Raw genomic sequence first — 25,590 nt, forward strand, 5'->3', positions numbered from 1 at the left:
TGACAGAGGTGAGTGCTACGGGTAGTCAGTTCAGTTACCTTTGCTTTCTTAGGTACAGGGACAATCGAGGCCATTTTGAAACATGTGGGGACAACAGACTGGGATAGTGAGAGATTGAATATATCTGTAAACACACCAGCCAGCTGGTCTGCGCATGCTCTGAGGATGAGGAAAGGGATACCATCTGGGCCGGCAGCCTTGCGAGGGTTAACACGCTTAAAATGTCTTACGTCGGCCACGGAGAACGAGAGCCCACAGTCCTTGATAGCGGCCCGCGTCGGTGACTCTGTATTATCCTTAAAGCGAGCGAAGGTGTTGAACATGTCCGGCAGCAAGACTGTCAGCAACGTGGCTGGTTTTCCTTTTCTAATCCGTGATTGTCTGTAGACCCTGCCACATACATCTCGTGTCTGAGCCGTTGAACTGGGACTCAACTTTGTTCCTATACCGACTTTTAGCCTGCTGGATTGCTTTGCGGAGGGAATAACTACACTGTTTGTATTCTTCCATATTCCCAGTCTTCTAGCCATGGTTAAATGCGATGGTTCACACTTTCAGTTTTGCGTGAATAGTCCCATCTATCCACGGTTTCTGGTTGGGGTAGGTTTTAATAGTCACAGTGGGTACAACATATCCTATGCTCTTCCCGATAAACTCATTCATCGTATCGGTATATGTGTCAATATTATTTTCTGAAGCTACTCTGAACATATCCCAGTCCGTGTGATCAAAACAATCTTGAAGCGTGGCTTGTGATTGGTCAGACCAGCGTTGAATAGAATACTAAGGCACACTAAGGCTAATAAGACATAAGTGATGCAAAAATACATTGATCAAGTGACTGACAGAAAAATATGAGCTACATCCAGCAAAATTGCTCCTTTTTATCTGTATTCATACCACAATTGTAAATGGATATATTTTTTTTTTATCTCACACATCTACACACAATACCTCAATGTTTTTATACATTTATTGGAAGTGAAATACAGAAATATCTAATTTACATAAATATTTACACCCCTGAGTCAATACTTTACAGAAGCACAGTTGACAGCGATTACAGTCTTTCTGGGTAAGACTAAGAGCTTCCACACCTGGATTGTGCAACATTTGCCCATTTATATTTTTCTAAATTCTTCAAACTGTGTCAAATTGGTTGTTGAACAATGCTAGACAACCATAGAGTAAGTAGATTTTCAAACCTGTAACTCGGCAACTCAATACATAATTTCACTCTCTTCTTGATAAAGCAAGTCCAGTGTAGATTTGGCCTTGTGTTTTAGGTTATTGTCCTGCTGAAAGGTGAATTCGTCTTCCAGTGTCTGGTGGAAAGTAGACCGATTCAAGGCTCGATCTGCTTTGCACCAGCAGGATTCATGTTTTGGAATATTTGCTTCCTTCTTTTCAGTGTGTCAATTGGTTAGTATGGTGAGTAACTAGAATATTGTTGATCCATCCTCAGTTCTCTCCTATCACAGCCATTAAACTATGTAACTGTTTTAAAGTCACCATTGGCCACATGGTGAAATCCCTGAGCGGTTTCCTTCCACTCGGGCAACTGAGTTAGGAAGGACGCCTGTATTTTTGTAGTGATTGGATGGTGTGTCAATACAGTACACCCAAAGTGTAAATAACTTCACTATGCTTAAATGGATATTCAATGTAAGTTTTTTTTTACCAATCTACCAACAGGTGCCCTTCTTTGCGAGGCATTGGAAAAGCTTCCTGGACTTTGTGGTTAAATCTGTATTTGAAATTCACTGCTAGACTGGGGGACCTTACAGATAATTGTATGTGTATGGTACATAGATGAGGTAGTCATTCAAAAATCATGTTAAACATTATTACTGCACACAGAGTAGGTCCATGCAACTTATTATTTTTTACTCTTAAACTTATTTAGGCTTGTGGTTGAATACTTTGACTTGAGCTGTTCATTTAAAAAATGTGTTAAAAAAAAAGAGGCAATTCCACTGACATGATAGAATAGTGTGCAGGACAGTGACAAAATGTAAAAGTAATCCATTTTAAATTCAGGCTGTTACAACAAAATGTGGAAAAAGTCAAGGGAAGTGAATACTTTCTGAATGCGTAACAAAATGCTCTGAATCTACCGACAAAGACGACTTCAATCGGGACGACATCCACCTGACGTATACTGTTTCTATTGTGACAGTCGGGACACAAAATAATATTAAATGGTCCTTGTTCTGTCCAGGTGGACCACATAACAACCCGCAGCAATAAGCAGACATTGATTTGTAACCGTGATTGTCCTGTCTTGGTGGCGATCAATAACCCGTAATGGAAGCCCCCAACCAAGGCTGTGAGTGTCGCATGATGGGGGGTGCAGGAGTCAGATGGAGCCTGTTCATGACAAAGCAATATCGTAGTAGGGATGAGGTGACGAGGTCACACCCCTGTCCTGTCGCACTGCCCACCCCAGCCCTGCCCACCCACCCACCACAGCCCTGATAAAATAAGTGAGCAGCTGAGATGTGTCCCAAATGGCACCCTATTCCCTATATGGTGCACTACTTTAGACCAGGGTCCATAGGGAGGCATGCATTGAAAAGGTTGAATGGCCTTGAGACAAGCGACAGCTCGTTACTCATTTCAGCCACACATCGTCAAATCAGAACAACTGTGCTTTAAAAAAGGCCCAGTGCAGTAAAAAACACAATTTTTCCTGTGTTTTACATATATTTATATTTCCACAATATGGAGGTTGAAACAATACTGTGAAAATTATGAAAATATCACCTTTAGTGTAAGAGCTGTTTGAAAAACACTGCCTGAATTGTCAGCCTGTTTTGGTGGGATAGTTTTGGCCTATCCATGGTGACATCACCAGACAGTAAATTAGTCAATAGACCAATAAGAAGTTCCAAACCTTTGTCAATAACAGCACAATTTCAGTTGTCCCTCCCCCCTCAGACCACTCCCAGACAGTCCTAGCTAAATGGATGCTTGAGAAATTGCTCTTTGCTAAGAAGTTGTTCCTTTTTGACCATTTTAATTGAAAACAATCACTATGAATGCCAGTCTCTCTTGGTTAAGAGTGGAGAGTGACTGCATCACTTCTTTTTATAAGAAACATTGTGTTGCAAATCCTAAATTGTTTGCAAAGTCAACTTACACACAGCACTGATATATACACACACACACTTATCCCACCAGACATGGCACCAGGGGTCTTTTCACAGCCCCCAAATCCAGAACAAATTCAAGAAAGCGTACAGTATTATATAGAGCCCTTATTGTATGGAACTCCATTCCATCTCATATTGCTCAAGTGAACAGCAAACCTGGTTTAAAAAAACAGATAAAGCAACACCTCACAGCGCCTCTCCCCTATTTGACCTAGATAGTTTGTGTCTATGTATTGATATGTAGGCTACGTGTGCCTTCTGTCATTTTCCAAAATGTATGTAGTTCTGTCCTTGAGCTGTTGTCTATTAAATGTTCTGTATTTTGTCATGTTTTGTGTGGAACCCCAGGAAGAGAAGCTGCTGCGTTGGTAACAGCTAATTGAGATCCTAATGAAATACCAAATACAGTAAAGGTAATTAAATCGTTCACAAGAAATTATTTGATATTGAGATAAAAATGGCTGCATTGGACCTTTAATGCTTTTCCAACAATGTCTCACGTGACTGTTCTTTCATTTGTATCATTAGTCCAGCCAGTCTCACACATTGAGGGGCCAGAAATGATTGACACTTTTGATAAAGAAGAACAAAAATGACTGTATAAAATAATACTGAGATATATTGTATGAAAAAAAGCTTTAGAAATTATTTTAACTTGTACTAATATAATTGTTCAATGTTTTTGGTTTAACAAGTAATTGTTTTTTTTCAACAACATAAAAAGGTTGTGGTAAACATTTGCCACCCGTTTTCAATTCCTCTCCTTGCGAGGATAATGGCACAGCATTTTTCAAAAATATTTTATGAGTTGGAAAACATTGTGAGGGGTTTTAGATCGTTCCTCCATAGACAGGATTGGGGAGTAACTGACTACATGTAATCAGTTACATATAATCTGATAACAAAAAAACAAACTGAAATCAGTTACATTACCAGCAAAAATATTGTAATCAGATTAATGTAGTTTTCCAAAAAGATCTGTACTTATTAGATTACTTTTAATTTCAGAAAGGATATTTCCCCCCCAAAAATACATTGACACCTTCCTGTTTTTCAGCATTGAAAAAGGTGCAAGTTTGTTCCCCCTGAGCGAGTCTGACCACAAATCAGAGACCACTATGACGACACACCAAATGTGTTTGATGGATCCTTGTCTTCTAATGCCTCTTAAAGCGCCAATCAGCAGTAGAGAAAAGAAAAACGATCTCCCAGCCCCTATTCTGGTAAAAAGCTGAGGGATGGGGCTGGAGAAATTTAACCACTCAAATTCATAGACAGAGCTATGGATGCAAGGACTGACCATCCATGATATCAAAAGTATAGGTACCCCTTGACTTATTCCACAATTTATTATGTTGCAGCCTAGAATTCAAAATGGATGAAACAGATTTTTTTCTCTCAACCATCTACAGACAATACCACATAATGACAAAGTGAAAATATGTTACAAAACAAAGAAATATCAAATGTGTTGGTCACATGCACGTGTTCAGCAGATGTGTAGCAATATGCTTGTGCTTCTAACTCCGACAGTGCAGTAATATCTAACAAGTAATATCTAACAGGTCATATCTAACAGTTTCAACAGCATATACGTAAGGAATGGATTAAGAATATATATGTCAGAGCGGACCTTACAGAAAATTGTATGTGTGGGGTATAGAAATGGGGTAGTTATTATAAAAATCATGTTAAATCACTATTATGTGAATTGTTAAGCAAATGTTTACTGAACTTATTTAGGCTTGCCATAACAAAGGGGTTGAATACTTATTGACTCAACACATTTCAGCTTTTCATTTTTATTAAATTTGTAGTTAAAAAAAAAATCTAGAAACATAATTTCACTTTGACATGAGGTATTGTGTGTAGACCAGATGAAAACAAATCTCAAATTTAATTTAACTTTAAATCAGACAGGAACAACAAAAATGTGGAAAAAGTCAAGGGGTCTGAATACTTTCTGAAGGCGCTGTATATAGTAATATTAGCTAAAAGAAGCCATACATTATCCAACATTTATTTTGATATTTTATTGGCAGAAGAAGGTAGTACATTTTTTAATGGCAGAATAACGATACAAAGCCAGCTGTGTTTGGGCCTGACCTTTCACCTGTAACCTTGAGATGGCGCTGTTCGCTTCACTAAACACCCAGCTGTACACATCAATAATAATATTTAAAATTTGTAGAGTGCATTTCGCACACTCACTGCACATCAACGCCCCTGGGAGAGCTATGAGCCATGATGTTTGAACAGTTTACAAACCATCAGTAAAAAAACTATATTGCGCTCTTAATATTGGCCCAATACTTGTCTTAAGCAATAGGACTCAATGGATTTTTACATTGTGTGTATTTAAATTTCACCATTACTAGCTTACACTTGTTTTGAGACCATGTACTCTATATGTCAACAATACACCTGTCACCTCATTAGGACATGATACGGTTGTTGCTCCTTTAAAAGTTGAGGCGTAGCTTGAATGGTGCAGCAGAATTCTATGGCACGTTATTTAAGTGTAAACCACCGTTCATTAATGCTAGTGAGTGCTAGTTTGACCACCAGAGGGCATCTTTAAAAGCATTTGATAGCCTTCAATAATGGCTGTAGTAGAAATTGCGAGCACGCGGGAGACCGGGGTTCAATTCCCCAACGGGGGGGAAGGAGTAGGCTATCCGTTGTCAATAGAAATTTGTTCTTAACTGATTCCATGTGTGTGTTATGTCATAGTTTTGATGTCTTCACTATTATTCAACAATGTAGAAAATAGTAAAAATAAAGAAAAACCCTGGAATGAGTAGGTGTGTCCAAACTTTTGACTGGTACTTGCTTAATTCATTTGATTAATATTATGTTTTCCAAGGAAAACGAAAAGGCCTCTGTGTTTCCGTTAGGATGGAACGGAAAAGATGGCGCTGTACAACGTGAAGGTTGGGAGTACAGTACTGGTCTATTTAGCTAAAGAATCCAGTGTGCTGCGGGAGACCGGGGTTCAATTCCCCGACAGGGAGGAAAGTCTGTCCTTGTAAATAAGAATTTGTTCTTAACCGACTTGCCTAGTTGAATAAATCATATTGCTTCTGACTTCAATATGCTCTTTAAATAAATAAGACCTACACCACTTTTAGCAGCACATTACTCAACACTAGAGACTCATGTCACCTACGGTAGGCCTACAGTATATCGAGAAATATGACTTGACTCTCCGCCAATAATTACAGAGGATATTTCTGTAATTCAGTGATATTTATTCCCATAGTAATTCGTAATGGATCCATAACTAAATAAACATTTGCATTTTGAAAGAGTATTTTAATAATTATTTTATTAAAGCATAAAGATGCCATTATTAGTTATATATTTTTAGTTTGAACATGCACTGGCACTAAGAACAGAACGGCGGGAACGTTTCCCTAGTCAGCGCCATTATTAATGTTATTAATGTTATTATTAGTTATTAATGCAATGCCCCTTAAAGTGTTGCCATTGTGGCGGGGTGGTGGTCCTTCCCCATGGGCTAGGTCCGTCTTCTGTGCGCGGCTCTGAGGCCCATCCCGTGCCCTCGCGCGCTTTCAGTGGATACAGCTGGAGAACTGCAAGGCAATCCCATTGTGCGCCACTCTGGAGCCATGACCCATATGACCAATATATATTGTCCTGCTAATAACAGGGTTAATAATATATCTGTGAGAATATCCAACGGGCTTTTATATAATTCTAAATTAATAATAAATCACTTTGTTTAAAAAATATATATTTGGAGATTATTTGGTTTTCAACTAACATACAATGAGCGAGAAAAAGGTCATTCTTGAACATGGGGTGAGACATTGTTACTAATTTGTAAATAAAGCCAGTTTGTTATTTAGAATGATTAATTTATGTTTTTAGAGGGAGAGGAACAAAAAAAACTCTCATGGGTCTCCTGGTCAAGGCCAGCACGTTATTGAACCAGCATCTGTAGCAACACATAACACTGTTATGCAGTGTCTTAGACCGTTGGGCCACTCAGGAGCTGTACAACATGACTGGTCGGGAAGAGGGCTACACTACTAGAGTAAGAGCCAAATAATCCTAACAAAATAAAATAATTTAGGTTTACGTCCATTCATTGTCAGTTAGAGACACAGTAGAACCCAAAAGCATAATCAGTGCTCTAACTCCCCCTTGTGGTGGTCTGGAGCAATGAAGTGGTGACGCAGGGTACCGTACTAAAACACAAATTACCTCTAAGTCCGGCAGCGTAAGCTCGCAACTTTTAAAGAGGGAAGCACTGTATGCAGCAGACTTAATGGGCATATGGCATTCACTCCACCGCAAAACTAGAGCCTAGTCTGGTATCGCATTTCTTTTTTTTTTTTTTTGTTTACAGCGCTGCACAGGTTTCCATAAGATTACATTAACAGTCATTCCAACGGCGCCTCGTATTGTAAACCAACAAGTCCTCTGTGTAGGTCGGTGTGTGCGCTCCACGCGGGCACTGTCCCGTGTTGAATAAGAAACAAGGCTAATTTTGCCCAGGAAATCCATCTGACTGAGAAACAAAGGGACAAAGAGGAGGAACAACTCTCCTTTATCCTCGACTACACTCCCCAGCACCCACCCTTCTTTCCCCTCTATTCTTTCTCCTTCAGGTAGAATACAAGAGGAAGACAATGGCATGTATCGACCCTGTTTTACCATCTACTTTCACTATTCAATGGGAGAGATATTAAAAAAGGGGATTATTTTTACAGTGGGCTGCCTGAATGAGTGCTTCATTGGGTTCATTTACACAGCTGAACAATCTCTGTCCATGTTTCTTCCATGGGAAATCAATGATCAGCCATTTATGTAGTGTGAGCTCCTCCTGGCGGTCTCCTCCTGCTCTCTCAATTCCTCAGACAAGCACCACGTATCAGAAAACCCATTGACAACCTTCAGACAATCCCCAAGCAACCTTCTACCAGCAGGTCACAAAGCCGGATGGGGGAGTTACAGAGCGAGAGAGCTAACATTTGGGATTCGACTCGAGATCAACTTTGCTCGAAGGTAACTCGACGATAAGGTTAGTAGAATGTTAGTAAAAAAGATGACATGTGATTTCATTTGCAAGGAAAACGTGGCTCTCACATGCCAGCCACCAATACAGATTGTTGGTAGAGGACCTAATTGCAGTCAAAATGTCTGGATTATCCCCCAGAGTCTAGTGGTCCCTCGCTAAAGAGGTCTGGATTATCCCCCAGAGTCTAGTGGTCCCTCGCTAAAGAGGTCTGGATTATCCCCCAGAGTCTAGTGGTCCCTCGCTAAAGAGGTCTGGATTATCCCCCAGAGTCTAGTGGTCCCTCGCTAAAGAGGTCTGGATTATCCCCCAGAGTCTAGTGGTCCCTCGCTAAAGAGGTCTGGATTATCCCCCAGAGTCTAGTGGTCCCTCGCTAAAGAGGTCTGGATTATCCCCCCAGAGTCTAGTGGTCCCTCGCTAAAGAGGTCTGGATTATCCCCCCAGAGTCTAGTGGTCCCTCGCTAAAGAGGTCTGGATTATCCCCCAGAGTCTAGTGGTCCCTCGCTAAAGAGGTCTGGATTATCCCCCAGAGTCTAGTGGTCCCTCGCTAAAGAGGTCTGGATTATCCCCCCAGAGTCTAGTGGTCCCTCGCTAAAGAGGTCTGGATTATCCCCCCAGAGTCTAGTGGTCCCTCGCTAAAGAGGTCTGGATTATCCCCCCAGAGTCTAGTGGTCCCTCGCTAAAGATACAGCCGTTTAGGGGCTCATTTGATATGTATAATAATGATGTATAAACTACGAGTGTGCGGATGTTTCATACAAGGTGCTGCGTTTCTTTTGATGAGCTCTACATATAGGAATATCTGGTTGATACAGGCTGCATGCACGTCAGATGGATTGGTGTGCGTAGGCCTGAAAATCCTGCAGTACACCAGTGGCTGCTATAACTATCTTTTTATAACAATCGTTTCCCCCTCCTCCCCCCCCCCTTTGAGGGGGAACAGCGGTGGGAACACAATGAGAAAACAAGAAGGCACCGTTTCATCCCAGCCAAGACACAGGATTAGGTGTGTACACACACACACACACACACCCCCCTCTGTGTGTGTTCTGAGGGGAGTGTCTCAACAGGCAACTACTATTACATATACCTAGACGAGGATGAATCGATAAAACCCAAAATAATCTTGCCTGCAGCCTTGTGGAATCCAAGTTGTTTTCATCCCACTCACACATCGTTTAAATAAATGTCACCCACCACACCTCCCATTTGGTTTACAGGCTTGTCAGTCTCCACGGTAACTGCCAGCTAACAGCCCACCTTCCCTCTTCGCTCCAGGGTGAAGTTTGCCCTAGATTGCAGATCATGGTCAGTTGATCATTTCCCTACTAATGGTTAAAGTTAGGATTGGGGAAGGGGAAGCTAAAACCTGGGGGGCACTGGTGCAGACACTGTGGGGACCTGAGTGGACTGCTACATACGGTTAGTTAGTGCTTACCAACGTCATCCTCGGGCCCCCCGAGCCCTTCCCCCTATGGGTCTTTTCAGCACGACCACACCCAATTTATCTAATCAACTAAATGATGAATCAGGTGAGCTTGTGGCAGAATAGACCTAACAGAACAAATATTTGTACATCATTTTAATCTTGTTGAATGGACAGGCCCTGAGGACTGTGTTGGGAAACAGGTAATGCCATCCTTAAAACTGTCATCCTTCCTCCCCCAATCTCAGAACAGCTCCTGGATTTGGTTCAGGGGGAAGTGTTGAGCTGTTTGACGTAATGCGAATGGCAAGGCCCTGCTATGTGGATGTTTCATCGTCTCTGCCCTATGGGCCAGATGAACCCGTTCCATAATGTGATAGATGCCACCAATGCCAGATGCAGACCTCCCCGTGAAAACAACAGCGCATCGGAAGAATTGTTCGCTCGTATCCCCTACTTTCCCAACAGTCGTATTTAGTTAGGGAAGTTGGGAGAGATTAGACTTACCCCAATTGGTCAACAAGGTCCCAGAGGACGTTGGGTGTGGGCATGAGAGGTGAGCCGTCGTACAGAACCACAGAGGCCCCTATGGCCAGCGACGTCACCAGCCAGTTCCACATCATCCAGCCCGTCTGATGGAAACAAGAGGGGAAAGACCGTCAGGAAACACCCAGGCTTCCCTGTGCATCCCACCCTCATAGGCCCATGGTAGGAATGCAAAGAGAGCATATTTGTGGAGTGTGTGTGTGTGTGTGTGTGTGTGTGTGTGTGTGTGTGTGTGACATACGTGATTGCGTCTGTTCTGTAATTTTTTTAAATCAAAAACGATAAGTACTGTGTTGCTACCCTTCTATGTGTAGGGAATGAATTCCACTGTGATTTCTCTGGTACCTCTGTCAGTACGTGGCTGTCAATTACATTGCGGTGAGGTTGCACTTTTCATCAGTCTTGACCTTTCCCCAAAGGCTTTCAACCACTTGACTTGATGAATAGGATTCTCTAACTTCTGCATCCTGTGTGTTTGTGGTCTTTGAAGAAATGAATAATAAAAAAAAAACACTGTCTGATTGGTTAGTTACTTGTCAACCTGTACTCGGACCGGCTATTACCTCTTTTTTCTCTCGGTGGGGGGGAAGGGGGGGGGGTTCATTGGGACGTGTTGTGTTGACAACTTGATCAGGTTGTAAGGGGATGTTTTGTCAACTTGTGGTTTTAGCGACGACAGGAAGACGTTTTGATCTGACAAGATGACTCACCGTGGTGTAGTAGATGACGACGTCACTGCTGGTCACGTTGCCATGGAGAACGTGCTCTTTTAGATGCTGGATAAGCGTCCCCTACAGATGAGAGAGAGAGTTAACATGATACAGATAGAGAGAGCGACAGATACAGATATATTCCCCCCCCCCCCCTTCTGGTTATCGTGATCTCTGGCTCCCTCGAGTCATTTGTTTGTCTTAATTATTTAAATCAAACAGTGAGGTCCTGATTGCTCTGGAGCAGGTGTTCATCAAGGATCTCTCTGTACTTTGCTCCGTTTATCTTTCCCTGGATCCTGACTAGTCACCCAGTCCCTTCCGCTGAAAAACATGCCCACAGCATGATGCTGCCACCACAATGCTTCACTGTAGGGATGTGCCTCAGCACAATACTGTCTCGGAGCTCTACGGACAATTCCTTTGACCTCATGGTTGTGTGCCTTTCCAAATCATGTCCAATAAATTACATTTAACACAGGTGGATTGAAAATCAAGCTGTAGAAACATCTGAAGATCTGATTAATGTAAACAGGATGCAACTGAGCTCAATTTCATGATTTAAACATTTAAATTTGTGATGTCATTATGGGGTATTGTGATGTCATTATGGGGTAATGTGTGTATATTAATGAGGATATTTTTTTTTAATCCATTTTAGAATAAGGCTGTAATGTAACAAAATGTGGAAAAAGGAGTCTGAATATTTTAGGAATGCACTGTATGGAAAAATACACATTTGAAAATTGTTCTTTCAACCAATCAATTGGTCAGACGACTGTCGGTTGACTAATACATAGATTTTTTGTTAGGGACAGCCCTAAGCTAAATAACAAACTAAACAAGCTTGCCAGCTACCTAACCCTGTTGCCCCAAGCTAATGTTATAAGCAGCTGGCTAGCTTCATCTGACTAGTGTGGCTTGACCGGAAAAGGTCCGTCCATCATCAACCAAATACGAACACAATTTTAGATGATGACACCTACAGTTGAAGTCGGAAGTTTACATACACGTAGGTTAGAGTCATTAAAACTCGTTTTTCAACCACTCCATACATTTCTTGTTAACAAACTATAGTTTTGGCAAGTTGGTTAGGACATCTACTTTGTGCATGACACAAGTAATGTTTCCAACAATTGTTTACAGAACGATTATTTCACTGTATCACAAATCCAGTGGGTCAGAAGTTTACATACACTAAGTTGACTGTGCCTTTAAACAACTTGGAAAATTCCAGAAAATTATGTCATGGCTTTAGAAGCTTCTGATAGGCTAATTGACATAATTTCAGTCAATTGGAGGTGTACCTGTGGATGTATTTCAAGGCCTACCTTCAAACTCAGTGCCTCTTTGCTTGACATCATGGGAAAATCAAAAGAAATCAGCCAAGACCACATTTTTTTATTTTATAGTCCTCCACAAGTCTGGTTCATCCTTGGGAGCAATTTCCAAATGCCTGAAGGTACCACGTTCATCTGTACAATCAATAGTACGCAAGTATAAACACCACGGGACAATGCAGCCGTCATACAGCTCAGGAACGAGACACGTTCTGTCTCCTAGAGATGAACGTACTATGGTGCGAAAAGTGCAAATCAATCCCAGAATAACAGCAAAGTACCTTGAAACGATGCTGGAGGAAACAGGTACAAAGGTATCTATATCCACAGTAAAACGAGTCCTATATTGACATAACCCGAAAGGCCGCTCAGCAAGGAAGAAGCCACTGCTCCAAAACCGCCATAAAAAAGCCAGACTTTGTTTTGCAACTGCACATGGGGACAAAGATTGTACTTATTGGAGAAATGTCCTCTGGTTTGATGAAACAAAAATATAAACTGTTTGGCCATAATGACCATCATTATGTTTGGAGGAAAAAGGGAGAGGCTTGCAAACTGAAGAACACCATCCCAACCGTGAAGGACGGGGGTGGCAGCATGTTGTGGGGGTGCTTTGCTGCAGGAGGGACTGGTGCACTTCACAAAATAGATTATGTGGATATATTGAAGCAACATCTCAAGACATCAGTCAGGACGTTAAAGCTTGGTCGCCAATGGGTCTTCCAAATGGACAATGACCCCAAGCATACTTCCAAAGTTGTGGCAAAATGGCTTGAGGACAACAAAGTCAAGGTACTGGAGTGTCCATAACAAAGCCCTGACCTCAATCCTATTGAACATTTGTGGGCAGAACTTAAAAAGCGTGTGCGAGGAAGGAGGCTTACAAACCTGACTCAGTTACACCAGCTCTGTCAGGAGGAATGGGCCAAAATTCACCCAACTTATTGTGGGAAGCTTGTGGAAGGCTAACCGAAACATTTGACCCAAGTTAAACAATTTAAAAAGGCAATGCTACCAAATACTAATTGAGTGTATGCAAACTTTTGACCCACTGGGAATGTGATGAAAGAAATAAAAGCTGAAATAAATCATTCTCTCTACTATTATTCTGACATTTCACATTCTTAAAATAAAGTGGTGATCCTAACTGACCTAAAACAGGGAATATTTACTGGGATTAAATGTCAAGAATTGTGAAAAACTGAGATTAAATGTATTTGGCTAAGGTGTATGTAAACTTCCGACTTCAACTGTAGCCAACTATAACTCCTGAAGCAGATGTCATTTTGCTGCGATTTGGGGGGAGAACATCGTTTGCGTCCACAAGCTAGCTAGCTTTGTTTTCTGACCAGCACTGTCCCAGAGCTTGGGGAAGTGTGTGCGGCAGAGGCATGTGCGTGAGACAAAACTTTACCAGCATCATACTGTATATGTACTCGTTGAATCGCTGTGACATATGAAACACGATTTAAAGTGTAATAAGTACGGATTTTTTGGGGGGGGGGATTAACATGTTAAATCATGTGGCGCGCAATCATTTATCAGGTCCTGATTGGTCAACAAGCTTATTTGACATGTATCTTTGACACGCGAAGACCCAAACGCTGTTCCATAGCTCAGAGAAGTATCCTGGTGACCCGGTTACCAGAGGTTACCCTGTCCCCCGAATGCAAGACTGCCCTAACCCCTAGTCCAGTAGGAGTGCTGATCTAGAATGAGGTGTCTCTTGTCCATTTCATCTGATTCATTATGATCTAAAAGGCTGAACTGACCCTACAATAGATCAGCTCTCTACAGGCCCTGGGCTGAGAGGCACCTCTCTCTAAACTGACCCTACAATAGATCAGCTCTCTACAGGCCCTGGGCTGAGAGGCACCTCTCTCTAAACTGACCCTACAATAGATCAGGTCTCTACAGGCCCTGGGCTGAGAGGCACCTCTCTCTAAACTGACCCTACAATAGATCAGCTCTCTACAGGCCCTGGGCTGAGAGGCACCTCTCTCTAAACTGACCCTACAGTAGATCAGGTCTCTACAGGCCCTGGGCTGAGAGGCACCTCTCTCTAAACTGACCCTACAGTAGATCAGGTCTCTACAGGCCCTGGGCTGAGAGGCACCTCTCTCTAAACTGACCCTACAATAGATCAGCTCTCTACAGGCCCTGGGCTGGGAGGCACCTCTCTCCAAAATCTACACGAGCCAAACTGCTAGTTCACTTTTCCACTACATAAACGTACCACACGTGCGTCCCAACCAAGACGGCCTGAGAGTGTCTCGACATGTTGATTTTTCTTTCCTGAACATACCAATATATTTTTTGACACATATCAAACACTTCAAAGCCTTTCCTTAAAACGAAGAGATCGTTGGCATTGTTTAAACGGCGTTTAGTCAAATTATGGAAATAAAACAGCATCTTTCTTTAAATTATATGTTTCAGTGTGTGTAGCCTAAATGTCCCAGTCTGGGTGAATAGGCTAGCTAATCATTTGTCAGTGCAGCCCTCAACATTCCTACATTGTCCTTATGCTAGCCGAGGGAAAAAAGAAAGTTTTGACATCCCTGACACAACGGGACCCCTCTGTCTCTAATCTAAGTGTGCATTGGCAGAAGGACTTTTGGCGTTTAAGTGACTGTGTGAGTGCCAGGGCCGTGGGAGCCGGAGGGGGGCGGGAAGTAATTACGAGATGAGGAGAGCGGGATGAGAAGTGTATGCGGAGAGCGTGCTCCGATGCCTGATTTGTGAGAGAGATGCCATGCCTCTTCTCTTGTTTCCATAGCGGGCGCTGTTTGGGTTTGACAGCATTCCTAACAAAGCCTAACAAGGTGCCTCTAGTGCCAGTTTAATTGCCTGTGCTGGCGGGCACCAACAGAGTCGAAAGCCGCATAACTATCTAATTATCCGGAGAAGGGGTAGGGAGGGAGAGAAAGAGAGCGAGAGAGAACGAAGAGGAAATTGTACAATGGAAGGAAGGAGGACGCAGAGGGAGGGAGACCGAGAGAAGCTAAAAGTGGTGTCGAAACCCTCAAACACGCCCGGATGTCTAAACTAACAAGTGAACTTAGTGGGTTTTATGGGGGGGGGGACAGGAAATGTCAATTGTTTTGCCCCTTGAAGGCTAAGTGATTGTGAATTAGACATACAGTACACTCCAGTGTTTTTAAACAGCTTGCCATAACTAAAAACATCATCCACATTCATCTGCTCAAGTCTTATTTCATCCATTTAAAATGGTGTCGTCTACAGTTTATATCACTGTGTACAGAACTGATCCCTAATAAACATAGATCACACTTATGCTCAGATTAATACACCTGTATAAAACAGGCCTTTATGTGACACACAAACAGACAGACTGTTCCCCATCTTTTTCGGATGGACTGTTGCTGCCATCTGGTGGGAGAAACCATTAACGAAGGGTAGTGTTGTGGCCTATATGAAATTTGTAGCAAGGATGTTGTTTCAATGTTGTTTCAATTTAGAAATAATAAAAGGTGAAGTCCTTCTACTGTTTTAAAAACTCACACGGTGACGCACCCAACAACACAGGATAGTTGCTTTGGTTTGGCGTGTTATTTCTTTTTGGAATCCAACTTTGTGTTCCAATGTCTGCTGGAGTTCAGTGTGATGTGGATGACAGAACTGTGCACAGATGAGGACTGACCCAGCAGCCATATGCGTGCGTGGGTATCAGAGAGACAGCTGTATCTTACCCCTGCCGAGTGCACCATACACTTGGGGGATCCGGTGGTCCCAGAGGAGTACATGATAAACAGGGGGTGAGAGAAGGGCAGCTGCTCAAACTCCAGCTGAGGGGCCTGGTCCCCCTCCTTCCCTGTGGCCAAAAAGTCATCCAGATACATACTGGGAAGGAAGAGAGAGAGAGGGGGGGAAGGAAGAGAGAGAGAGGGGGGGAAGGAAGAGAGAGAGAGAGAGGGGGAAGGAAGAGAGAGAGAGAGAGGGAAGGAAGAGAGAGAGAGAGGGGGAAGGAGAGAGAGAGAGAGAGAGGGGGAAGGAGAGAGAGAGAGAGAGAGGGGGAAGGAGAGAGAGAGAGAGAGAGGGGGAAGGAGAGAGAGAGAGAGAGAGGGGGAAGGAGAGAGAGAGAGAGAGAGGGGGAAGGAGAGAGAGAGAGAGAGAGGGGGAAGGAAGAGAGAGAGAGAGGGGGAAGGAAGAGAGAGAGAGAGGGGGAAGGAAGAGAGAGAGAGAGGGGGAAGGAAGAGAGAGAGAGAGGGGGAAGGAGAGAGAGAGAGAGAGAGAGGGGGAAGGAGAGAGAGAGAGAGAGAGAGAGGGGGAAGGAGAGAGAGAGAGAGAGAGAGAGGGGGAAGGAGAGAGAGAGAGAGAGAGGGGGAAGGAGAGAGAGAGAGAGAGGGGGAAGGAGAGAGAGAGAGAGAGGGGGAAGGAAGAGAGAGAGAGAGAGGGGGAAGGAAGAGAGAGAGAGAGAGGGGGAAGGAAGAGAGAGAGAGAGGGGGAAGGAAGAGAGAGAGAGAGGGGGAAGGAAGAGAGAGAGAGAGAGGGGGAAGGAGAGAGAGAGAGGGGGAAGGAGAGAGAGAGAGGGGGAAGGAAGAGAGAGAGAGAGGGGGAAGGAAGAGAGAGAGAGAGGGGGAAGGAAGAGAGAGAGAGAGGGGGAAGGAAGAGAGAGAGAGAGGGGGAAGGAAGAGAGAGAGAGAGGGGGAAGGAAGAGAGAGAGAGAGGGGGAAGGAAGAGAGAGAGAGAGGGGGAAGGAAGAGAGAGAGAGAGGGGGAAGGAAGAGAGAGAGAGAGGGGGAAGGAAGAGAGAGAGAGAGGGGGAAGGAAGAGAGAGAGAGAGGGGGAAGGAAGAGAGAGAGAGAGGGGGAAGGAAGAGAGAGAGAGAGGGGGAAGGGAAGAGAGAGAGAGAGGGGGAAGGAAGAGAGAGAGAGAGGGGGAAGGAAGAGAGAGAGAGAGGGGGAAGGAAGAGAGAGAGAGAGGGGGAAGGAAGAGAGAGAGAGAGGGGGAAGGAAGAGAGAGAGAGAGAGAAGGAAGAGAGAGAGAGAGGGGGAAGGAAGAGAGAGAGAGAGGGGGAAGGAAGAGAGAGAGAGAGGGGGAAGGAAGAGAGAGAGAGAGGGGGAAGGAAGAGAGAGAGAGAGGGGGAAGGAAGAGAGAGAGAGAGAGGGAAGGAAGAGAGAGAGAGAGAGGGAAGGAGAGAGAGAGGGGGAAGGAGAGAGAGAGGGGGAAGGAGAGAGAGAGAGAGAGGGGGAAGGAGAGAGAGAGAGAGAGGGGGAAGGAGAGAGAGAGAGAGAGGGGGAAGGAGAGAGAGAGAGAGAGGGGGAAGGAAGAGAGAGAGAGAGGGGGAAGGAAGAGAGAGAGAGAGGGGGAAGGAAGAGAGAGAGAGAGGGGGAAGGAAGAGAGAGAGAGAGGGGGAAGGAAGAGAGAGAGAGAGGGGGAAGGAAGAGAGAGAGAGAGGGGGAAGGAAGAGAGAGAGAGAGGGGGAAGGAAGAGAGAGAGAGAGGGGGAAGGAAGAGAGAGAGAGAGGGGGAAGGAAGAGAGAGAGAGAGGGGGAAGGAAGAGAGAGAGAGAGGGGGAAGGAAGAGAGAGAGAGAGGGGGAAGGAAGAGAGAGAGAGAGGGGGAAGGAAGAGAGAGAGAGAGGGGGAAGGAGAGAGAGAGAGAGAGGGGGAAGGAGAGAGAGAGAGAGGGGGAAGGAGAGAGAGAGAGAGGGGGGGAAGGAGAGAGAGAGAGAGGGGGGGAAGGAGAGAGAGAGAGAGGGGGGGAAGGAGAGAGAGAGAGAGAGGGGGAAGGAAGAGAGAGAGAGAGGGGGAAGGAAGAGAGAGAGAGAGGGGGAAGGAAGAGAGAGAGAGAGGGGGAGGGAAGAGAGAGAGAGAGGGGGAGGGAAGAGAGAGAGAGAGGGGGAGGAAGAGAGAGAAGAGATGTTGACATGGTAAAATAGTAAAACAGGAAGAGGGGGTTAAAAAAAAGACAACTCAGAAAAGTGTATAGCCAAAGCCCAAGTGGGAGAGACTGCAAGAGTGTTAGTTATATTGAAGGAAATTAACATACCACACACACTTCACATTAGGTAAACGAGGTTAAATGATAAAACACAGAAAGTACGTCCAAAACTGCACCCTATGTCCTATATTAGAGCACTACGTTTGACCAGCACCCATTAAGGGTCAACCTGACTCAGTCAGAAATACACACCTATTAGGGATCCTGGAAAGATCAGTGTCTTGTTTGCTTCGTACGTAGGGAATGACAACCACCTTCTGGAGATCGGGCAGTCCTAAGAACAGACCGTGGTAGTGACATTATACACACACCCCAATACTAACTAACCACACAAAAAGGACCCACAAACAAGGCATTGCACTACCTTTGACCACGCTGTGTAGTTTCTCCATGTGGTCGTGCCGTTTGCCGTTGTACACCACCGCCGCAACGGAGAAGATGAGTTTTGGCTGGATCTGAGAGAACCTGTCCAACACACCCTGAGAGAGAAAGAGAGAGAGAGAGAAAGAGAGAGAGAGAGAGAAAAAGAGAAAGAGAGAGAGAGAAAGAGAGAAAGAAAAAGAGAGAGAAAAATAGAACAGATACAATGGATACATTTTTGGGGAAAACAATTCGTACAGTTAAACTACGTAAAAGTACAAAAGAACCCCAGAGGATGACTTGGAGTACACTGGTTTCTACTAGTTTCTAATGTGGACTTTACAGTCACAAAGGGTTTCTAATGTGGTCCTCGGTGTGGACATTACAGTCACACTGAGTTTCTAATGTGGTCCTCGGTGTGGACTTTACAGTCACAAAGGGTTTCTAATGTGGTCCTCGGTGTGGACATTACAGTCACAAAGGGTTTCTAATGTGGTCCTCGGTGTGGACATTACAGTCACACTGAGTTTCTAATGTGGTCCTCGGTGTGGACATTACAGTCACAAAGGGTTTCTAATGTGGACATTACAGTCACACTGAGTTTCTAATGTGGTCCTCGGTGTGGACATTACAGTCACAAAGGGTTTCTAATGTGGTCCTCGGTGTGGACATTACAGTCACACTGAGTTTCTAATGTGGGTTCGGTGTGGACATTACAGTCACAAAGGGTTTCTAATGTGGTCCTCGGTGTGGACATTACAGTCACAAAGGGTTTCTAATGTGGTCCTCGGTGTGGACTTTACAGTCACAAAGGGTTTCTAATGTGGTCCTCGGTGTGGACTTTACAGTCACAAAGGGTTTCTAATGTGGTCCTCGGTGTGGACATTACAGTCACACTGAGTTTCTAATGTGGTCCTCGGTGTGGACATTACAGTCACAAAGGGTTTCTAATGTGGTCCTCGGTGTGGACATTACAGTCACAAAGGGTTTCTAATGTGGTCCTCGGTGTGGACATTACAGTCACACTGAGTTTCTAATGTGGTCCTCGGTGTGGACATTAGTCACAAAGGGTTTCTAATGTGGTCCTCGGTGTGGACATTACAGTCACACTGAGTTTCTAATGTGGGTTCGGTGTGGACATTACAGTCACAAAGGGTTTCTAATGTGGTCCTCGGTGTGGACATTAGTCACAAAGGGTTTCTAATGTGGTCCTCGGTGTGGACATTACAGTCACAAAGGGTTTCTAATGTGGTCCTCGGTGTGGACTTTACAGTCACAAAGGGTTTCTAATGTGGTCCTCGGTGTGGACTTTACAGTCACAAAGGGTTTCTAATGTGGTCCTCGGTGTGGACATTACAGTCACACTGAGTTTCTAATGTGGTCCTCGGTGTGGACATTACAGTCACACTGAGTTTCTAATGTGGTCCTCGGTGTGGACATTAGTCAAAGGGTTTCTAATGTGGTCCTCGGTGTGGACATTACAGTCACAAAGGGTTTCTAATGTGGTCCTCGGTGTGGACATTACAGTCACAAAGAGTTTCTAATGTGGTCCTCGGTGTGGACATTACAGTCACAAAGGGTTTCTAATGTGGTCCTCGGTGTGGACATTACAGTCACAAAGGGTTTCTAATGTGGTCCTCGGTGTGGACATTACAGTCACACTGAGTTTCTAATGTGGTCCTCGGTGTGGACATTACAGTCACACTGAGTTTCTAATGTGGTCCTCGGTGTGGACATTACAGTCACACTGAGTTTCTAATGTGCACGGAGCACACATACAATACCAACTGGGCCGTAGCTACATGAGGAAATAAGTCTGCTTTTCAACTTACTGTTGACAGTTAGAATAGTAGAATACACAAGGTGCATCAGCATTTTCCCACTTATCTGTCACTCAAAGAAAAGGCAGCCCAATTAGACCATCTTAGTAAAAAATATATAAAAATGTAGATGAGTCTAGCCAGCTATCATGGAAAAATTCAAAACCAGGGGGCATGCAGGGCCCCCTGTCCTCCAGGGCGCCCCCACAGATTTTGTTAGTCACTCTCACACAGATTGTATATTAACATGGCATAAGCTACGGCAAAATGTGTAGAAATGCAGGAATATTAGCTGTAAAAAAAATATTAAAAAAAATAAATGTTCGGTAATGAAAATACTTTAAAACTTTTTCTGCAAACAGATCCCTGTGTACGTATTCAATTATAGTTTTTAATCCTGGTGCGGAGTTAATGTGTAGCGATTAATTGTATAGCTAACAGGCTATGTGTTTGTAGATCGCCTGAGGTGAATGAAACTACAGCAACCAATGTCATAATGACTAGGGCCATTTTTACTGTTCTCAACAAAGCATTAAGAGTTTTTAAATTGTATAAAAAAAAAAAAGTAAAATTAGCTTAAACTATTTTAAAATAAGATTTAAAAATGTTCTCCTCAGAGAAGGTCAACTAGACATTCTCTGCTCCTGTGTGGGATATTGTTCTCCCTGTTTGCAAACTGGTAATTTCTTCTTGATATTATCAACAACTGCTCTTCCTTGTTCACCTGGAAATTCCTATTCCACAAAGTCAGCTAGGGAAATTTGATCCGAATCATCCGAAACGGCAGTGAAACACTACAAATAGACAGACTTCCGCTTTAGTATTACAAGCCATATCTAACGTGCATTTGACGATGCCGATGTGCTACAATGCTTGGTGTTGAAATACTCTCTTTTCGCCACAAGGGGGCAGTAAAAGATCAGACAGAGACAATCCCAACTGTACTGTATATCCTTCCTCCTAAAGTAGGCACTCCTTCACTACTTCTCATAAATCTAAAAGTACTGGATTTATGGAGGCATGGGCCTGTGGTATTTCCCCACCACATTTCCTACATCATAGCTTTCGTCCCAATTTACCTCTCCTTCCTCCCAAAGTGTGCGGCTGAGATTGCAAACTGATTTGAAAAGGAAATGACTTGTATAAGAAACATGGTGGAAACTCGTACTTGCCTATACCTCCGCCAATCCAACGCTTTTATATTTGTGGGAAGTAATGAACGAGTGCACACTTCAGGAGGAAGGAGGTATTGTTGGGAAGTAACAGGACAGGTGCTATTCATGTTGACAGATGCATTCATGCAAGAGACTGGTATCAACGCGGGGTGTTCCATTTCTAGCGTAGCATCAGCAGTATTCTGCCGGCGGGGGAGAGGGGGGGCACGAGTCACCACACTCAGAATCCCTGCTCGTTGTGTGTGTGTATATGTGTGTCTTAAATACTTTTAGCATTTTCTTTAGCCTGTATGTCGTGCCAGGTGAGGTGGGGGTGACGACAACTAAGGGCCATAACAGAGCTAACTAACAATCCCCCCAGGAGCCATTAGCAAGACAAACAAAGTACTATTCCTAAATTAGAGGAAACTCTCACTTACCCATTAACTCTGACTGCTGCCCTACGCCCTCCTATACCCCCTCCCTCACTTCCCCTTGGTCAAAAGTGGGGGACTACATGGGGAATAGGGTGTAGTGGGGGACTACATGGGGAATAGGGTGTAGTGGGGGACTACATGGGGAATAGGGTGTAGTGGGGGACTACATGGGGAATAGGGTGTAGTGGGGGACTACATGGGGAATAGGGTGTAGTGGGGGACTACATGGGGAATAGGGTGTAGTGGGGGACTACATGGGGAATAGGGTGTAGTGGGGGACTACATGGGGAATAGGGTGTAGTGGGGGACTACATGGGGAATAGGGTGTAGTGGGGGACTACATGGGGAATAGGGTGTAGTGGGGGACTACATGGGGAATAGGGTGTAGTGGGGGACTACATGGGGAATAGGGTGTAGTGGTGGACTACATGGGGAATAGGGTGTAGTGGGGGACTACATGGGGAATAGGGTGTCATATAAAATGAGGTCGAGGTCATCCTTACGTTGACTCCAAAGTCCACAGAGGTGGACGACCAGATGGCCCCGATGCTGGCCGCAGCCAACATGGCCTCCACCGCATGGATCCCATTGGGTAGATAGCCTGAGAGAGCGACAGAGAGACAGAGAGAGGGAAGAAAGGAGAGAGGAAAAAAGAGATGGTTTATTGTGGAGGGCATTCAAATGATCAATGTTACGATAACTCATGAATCCTTTCTCCGTCAGGACGCCATCTCTTGTTACTCACAAGAACACAAATCTAATTTCTTAGGGAGGAGAGAAAACAGCATTTTGCGGGAACTGGATTAAGGACACGTCGTGGTACAGATAGCAGGATAAAGGACAAGTCGTGGTACAGATAGCAGGATAAAGGACAAGTCGTGGTACAGATAGCAGGATAAAGGACAAGTCGTGGTACAGATAGCAGGATAAAGGACAAGTCGTGGTACAGATTGCAGGATAAAGGACAAGTCGTGGTACAGATTGCAGGATAAAGGACAAGTCGTGGTACAGATAGCAGGATAAAGGACAAGTCGTGGTACAGATTGCAGGATAAAGGACAAGTCGTGGTACAGATTGCAGGATAAAGGACAAGTCGTGGTACAGATTGCAGGATAAAGGACAAGTCGTGGTACAGATTGCAGGATAAAGGACAAGTCGTGGTACAGATTGCAGGATAAAGGACAAGTCGTGGTACAGATTAGAGGTCGACCGATTAAATCGGAATGGCCGATTAATTAGGGCCTATTTTAAGTTTTCATAACAATCGGAAATCGGTATTTTTGGACAGCAATTTAGCCAATTTTTTTTTTTTTTTTATGTACACCTTAATTTAACTAGGCAAGTCCGTTAAGAATACATTCTTATTTTCAATGATGGCCTAGGAATGGTGGGTTAACTGCCTTGTTCAGGGGCAGAACAGATTTTTACCTTGTTAGCTCCGGGATTCAATCTTGCAACCTTACGGTTAACTAGTCCAACGCTCTAACCACCTGGCTCACGAGAAGCCCGCCTGTTACGCGAATCCAGTAGAAGCCAAGGTAAGTTGATAGCTAGCATTAAACTTCTTATAAAAAACAATCATAAAATCACTAGTTAACTACACATGGTTGATGATATTACTAGTTTATCTAGCGTGTCCTGCGTTGCATATAATCGATGCGGTGCGCATTCGCGAAAAATGGACTGTCGTTGCTCCAACATGTACCTAACCATAAACATCAATGCCTTCCTTAAAATCAATACACAAGTATATATTTTTAAACCTGCATATTTAGTTAATATTGCCTGCTAACAGGAATTCCTTTTAACTAGGGAAAATGTGTCACTTCTCTTGCAACAGAGTCAGGGTATATGCAGCAGTTTGGGCCGCCTGGCTCGTTGCGAACTGTGTGAGGACAGCCAACAAAGACAGCCAACTTTGCCAAACGGGGGATGATTTAACAAAAGCTCATTTGCGAAAAAAGCACTATCGTTGCACAACAGTACCTAACTATAAACATCAATACCTTTCTTACCTTTCTTATCAATACACAGAAGTATATATTTTTAAACCTGCATATTTAGCTAAAAGAAATCCAGGTTAGCAGGCAATATTAACCAGGTGAAATTGTATCACCTCTCTTGCGTTCATTGCACGCAGAGTCAGAGTATATGCAACAGGTTGGGCCGCCTGGCTCGTTGCAAACTCATTTGCCAGAATTGTACATAATTATGACATAACATTGAAGGTTGTGCAATGTAACATGAATATTTAGACTGATGGATGCCACCCGTTAGATAAAATACGGAACGGTTCTGTATTTCACTGAAAGAATAAATGTTTTGTTTTTGAGATGATAGTTTCCGGATTCGACCATATTAATGACCTAAGGCTCGTATTTGTGTGTTATTATGTTATAATTAAGTCTATGATTTGATAGAGCAGTCTGACTGAGCGGTGGTAGGCAGCAGCAGGCTCGTAAGCATTCATTCAAACAGCACTTTACTGCGTTTGCCAGCAGCTCTTCGCAATGCTTCAAGCATTGCGCTGTTTATGACTTCAAGCCTATCAACTCCCGAGATTAGGCTGGTGTAACCGATGTGAAATGGCTAGCTAGTTAGCGGGGTGTGCGCTAATAGCGTTTCAAACGTCACTCGCTCTGAGACTTGGAGAAGTTGTTCCCCTTGCTCTGCATGGGTAACGCTGCTTCGAAGGTGGCTGTTGTCGATGTGTTCCTGGTTCGAGCCCAGGTAGGAGCGAGGAGAGGGACGGAAGCTATACTGTTACACTGGCAATATTAAAGTGCCTATAACAACATCCAATAGTCAAAGGTATATGAAAAAGAAATCCTATATAGAGAGAAATAGTCCTAAAATAAGTAAAACCTAAAACTTCTTACCTGGGAATATTGAAGACTCATGTTAAAAGGAACCACCAGCTTTCATATGTTCTCATGTTCTGAGCAAGGAACTTAAACGTTAGCTTTCTTACATGCCACATATTGCACTTTTACTTTCTTCTCCAACACTTTGTTTTTGCATTATTTAAACCAAATTGAACATGTTTCAATATTTATTTGAGACTAAATAGATTTTATTTATGTATTATATTAAGTTAAAATAAGTGTTCATTCAGTATTGTTAGAATTGTCATTATTACAAATTTAAAAAATATCAATTTAAAAAAAAAAAAATAATAAAAAAAAAATATATAAAAAAAAAAAAAAAAAAAAAAAATTAAAATCGACCGATTAATCGGTATCGGCTTTTTTGGTCCTCCAATAATCGTTATCGCCGTTGAAAAATCATAAAATCGGTCGACGTCTATTACCGATAGCAGGATAATAAAGCATAACGCTGTGGGCCGTTCATTCTAGGAACAGGTAGTCATCCCCGGAAGAAACCAATAAGAGTGAATATCAGAGCGCTAGGGTACATCCCAAAAATGGCACCCTTTCCCCCCTATATAGTGCACTACTTTTGACCAGAGCCCTGTAAGGAATAGGGTGCCATTTGGGACGTAGCCCTAGTTGAGTCCTACACGGCTCCAGCAGCTTGAGCGCTGCCTCGGGTCAGGTATCAGCAGTGATATGTACGCTGCCTAACGAAGGTGTCCACGTACATAGGTTCAGTTTTCTCCTAGCAGAACTGAGCT

General features: G+C 43.7%; 1 protein-coding gene across 1 annotated transcript in view; it reads right to left on the reverse strand.

The window, feature by feature from the left end:
- The window catches only part of aacs (acetoacetyl-CoA synthetase), a 59,091-nt gene that overhangs the window by 19,869 nt on the left and 13,632 nt on the right, over window positions 1-25,590 (reverse strand). Inside the window, exons 5-10 of the mRNA XM_055918681.1 lie at window positions 22,460-22,557; window positions 18,550-18,664; window positions 18,378-18,459; window positions 15,935-16,085; window positions 10,882-10,962; window positions 10,133-10,257 (exon numbers count right to left, since the gene is read on the reverse strand). Coding sequence (XP_055774656.1) covers window positions 10,133-10,257; window positions 10,882-10,962; window positions 15,935-16,085; window positions 18,378-18,459; window positions 18,550-18,664; window positions 22,460-22,557 — 652 coding nt within the window. The remainder of the gene's footprint in view (window positions 1-10,132; window positions 10,258-10,881; window positions 10,963-15,934; window positions 16,086-18,377; window positions 18,460-18,549; window positions 18,665-22,459; window positions 22,558-25,590) is intronic.

The sequence above is a fragment of the Salvelinus fontinalis genome, chromosome 4, assembly GCF_029448725.1.
Source record: "Salvelinus fontinalis isolate EN_2023a chromosome 4, ASM2944872v1, whole genome shotgun sequence".
NCBI lineage: Eukaryota > Metazoa > Chordata > Actinopteri > Salmoniformes > Salmonidae > Salvelinus > Salvelinus fontinalis.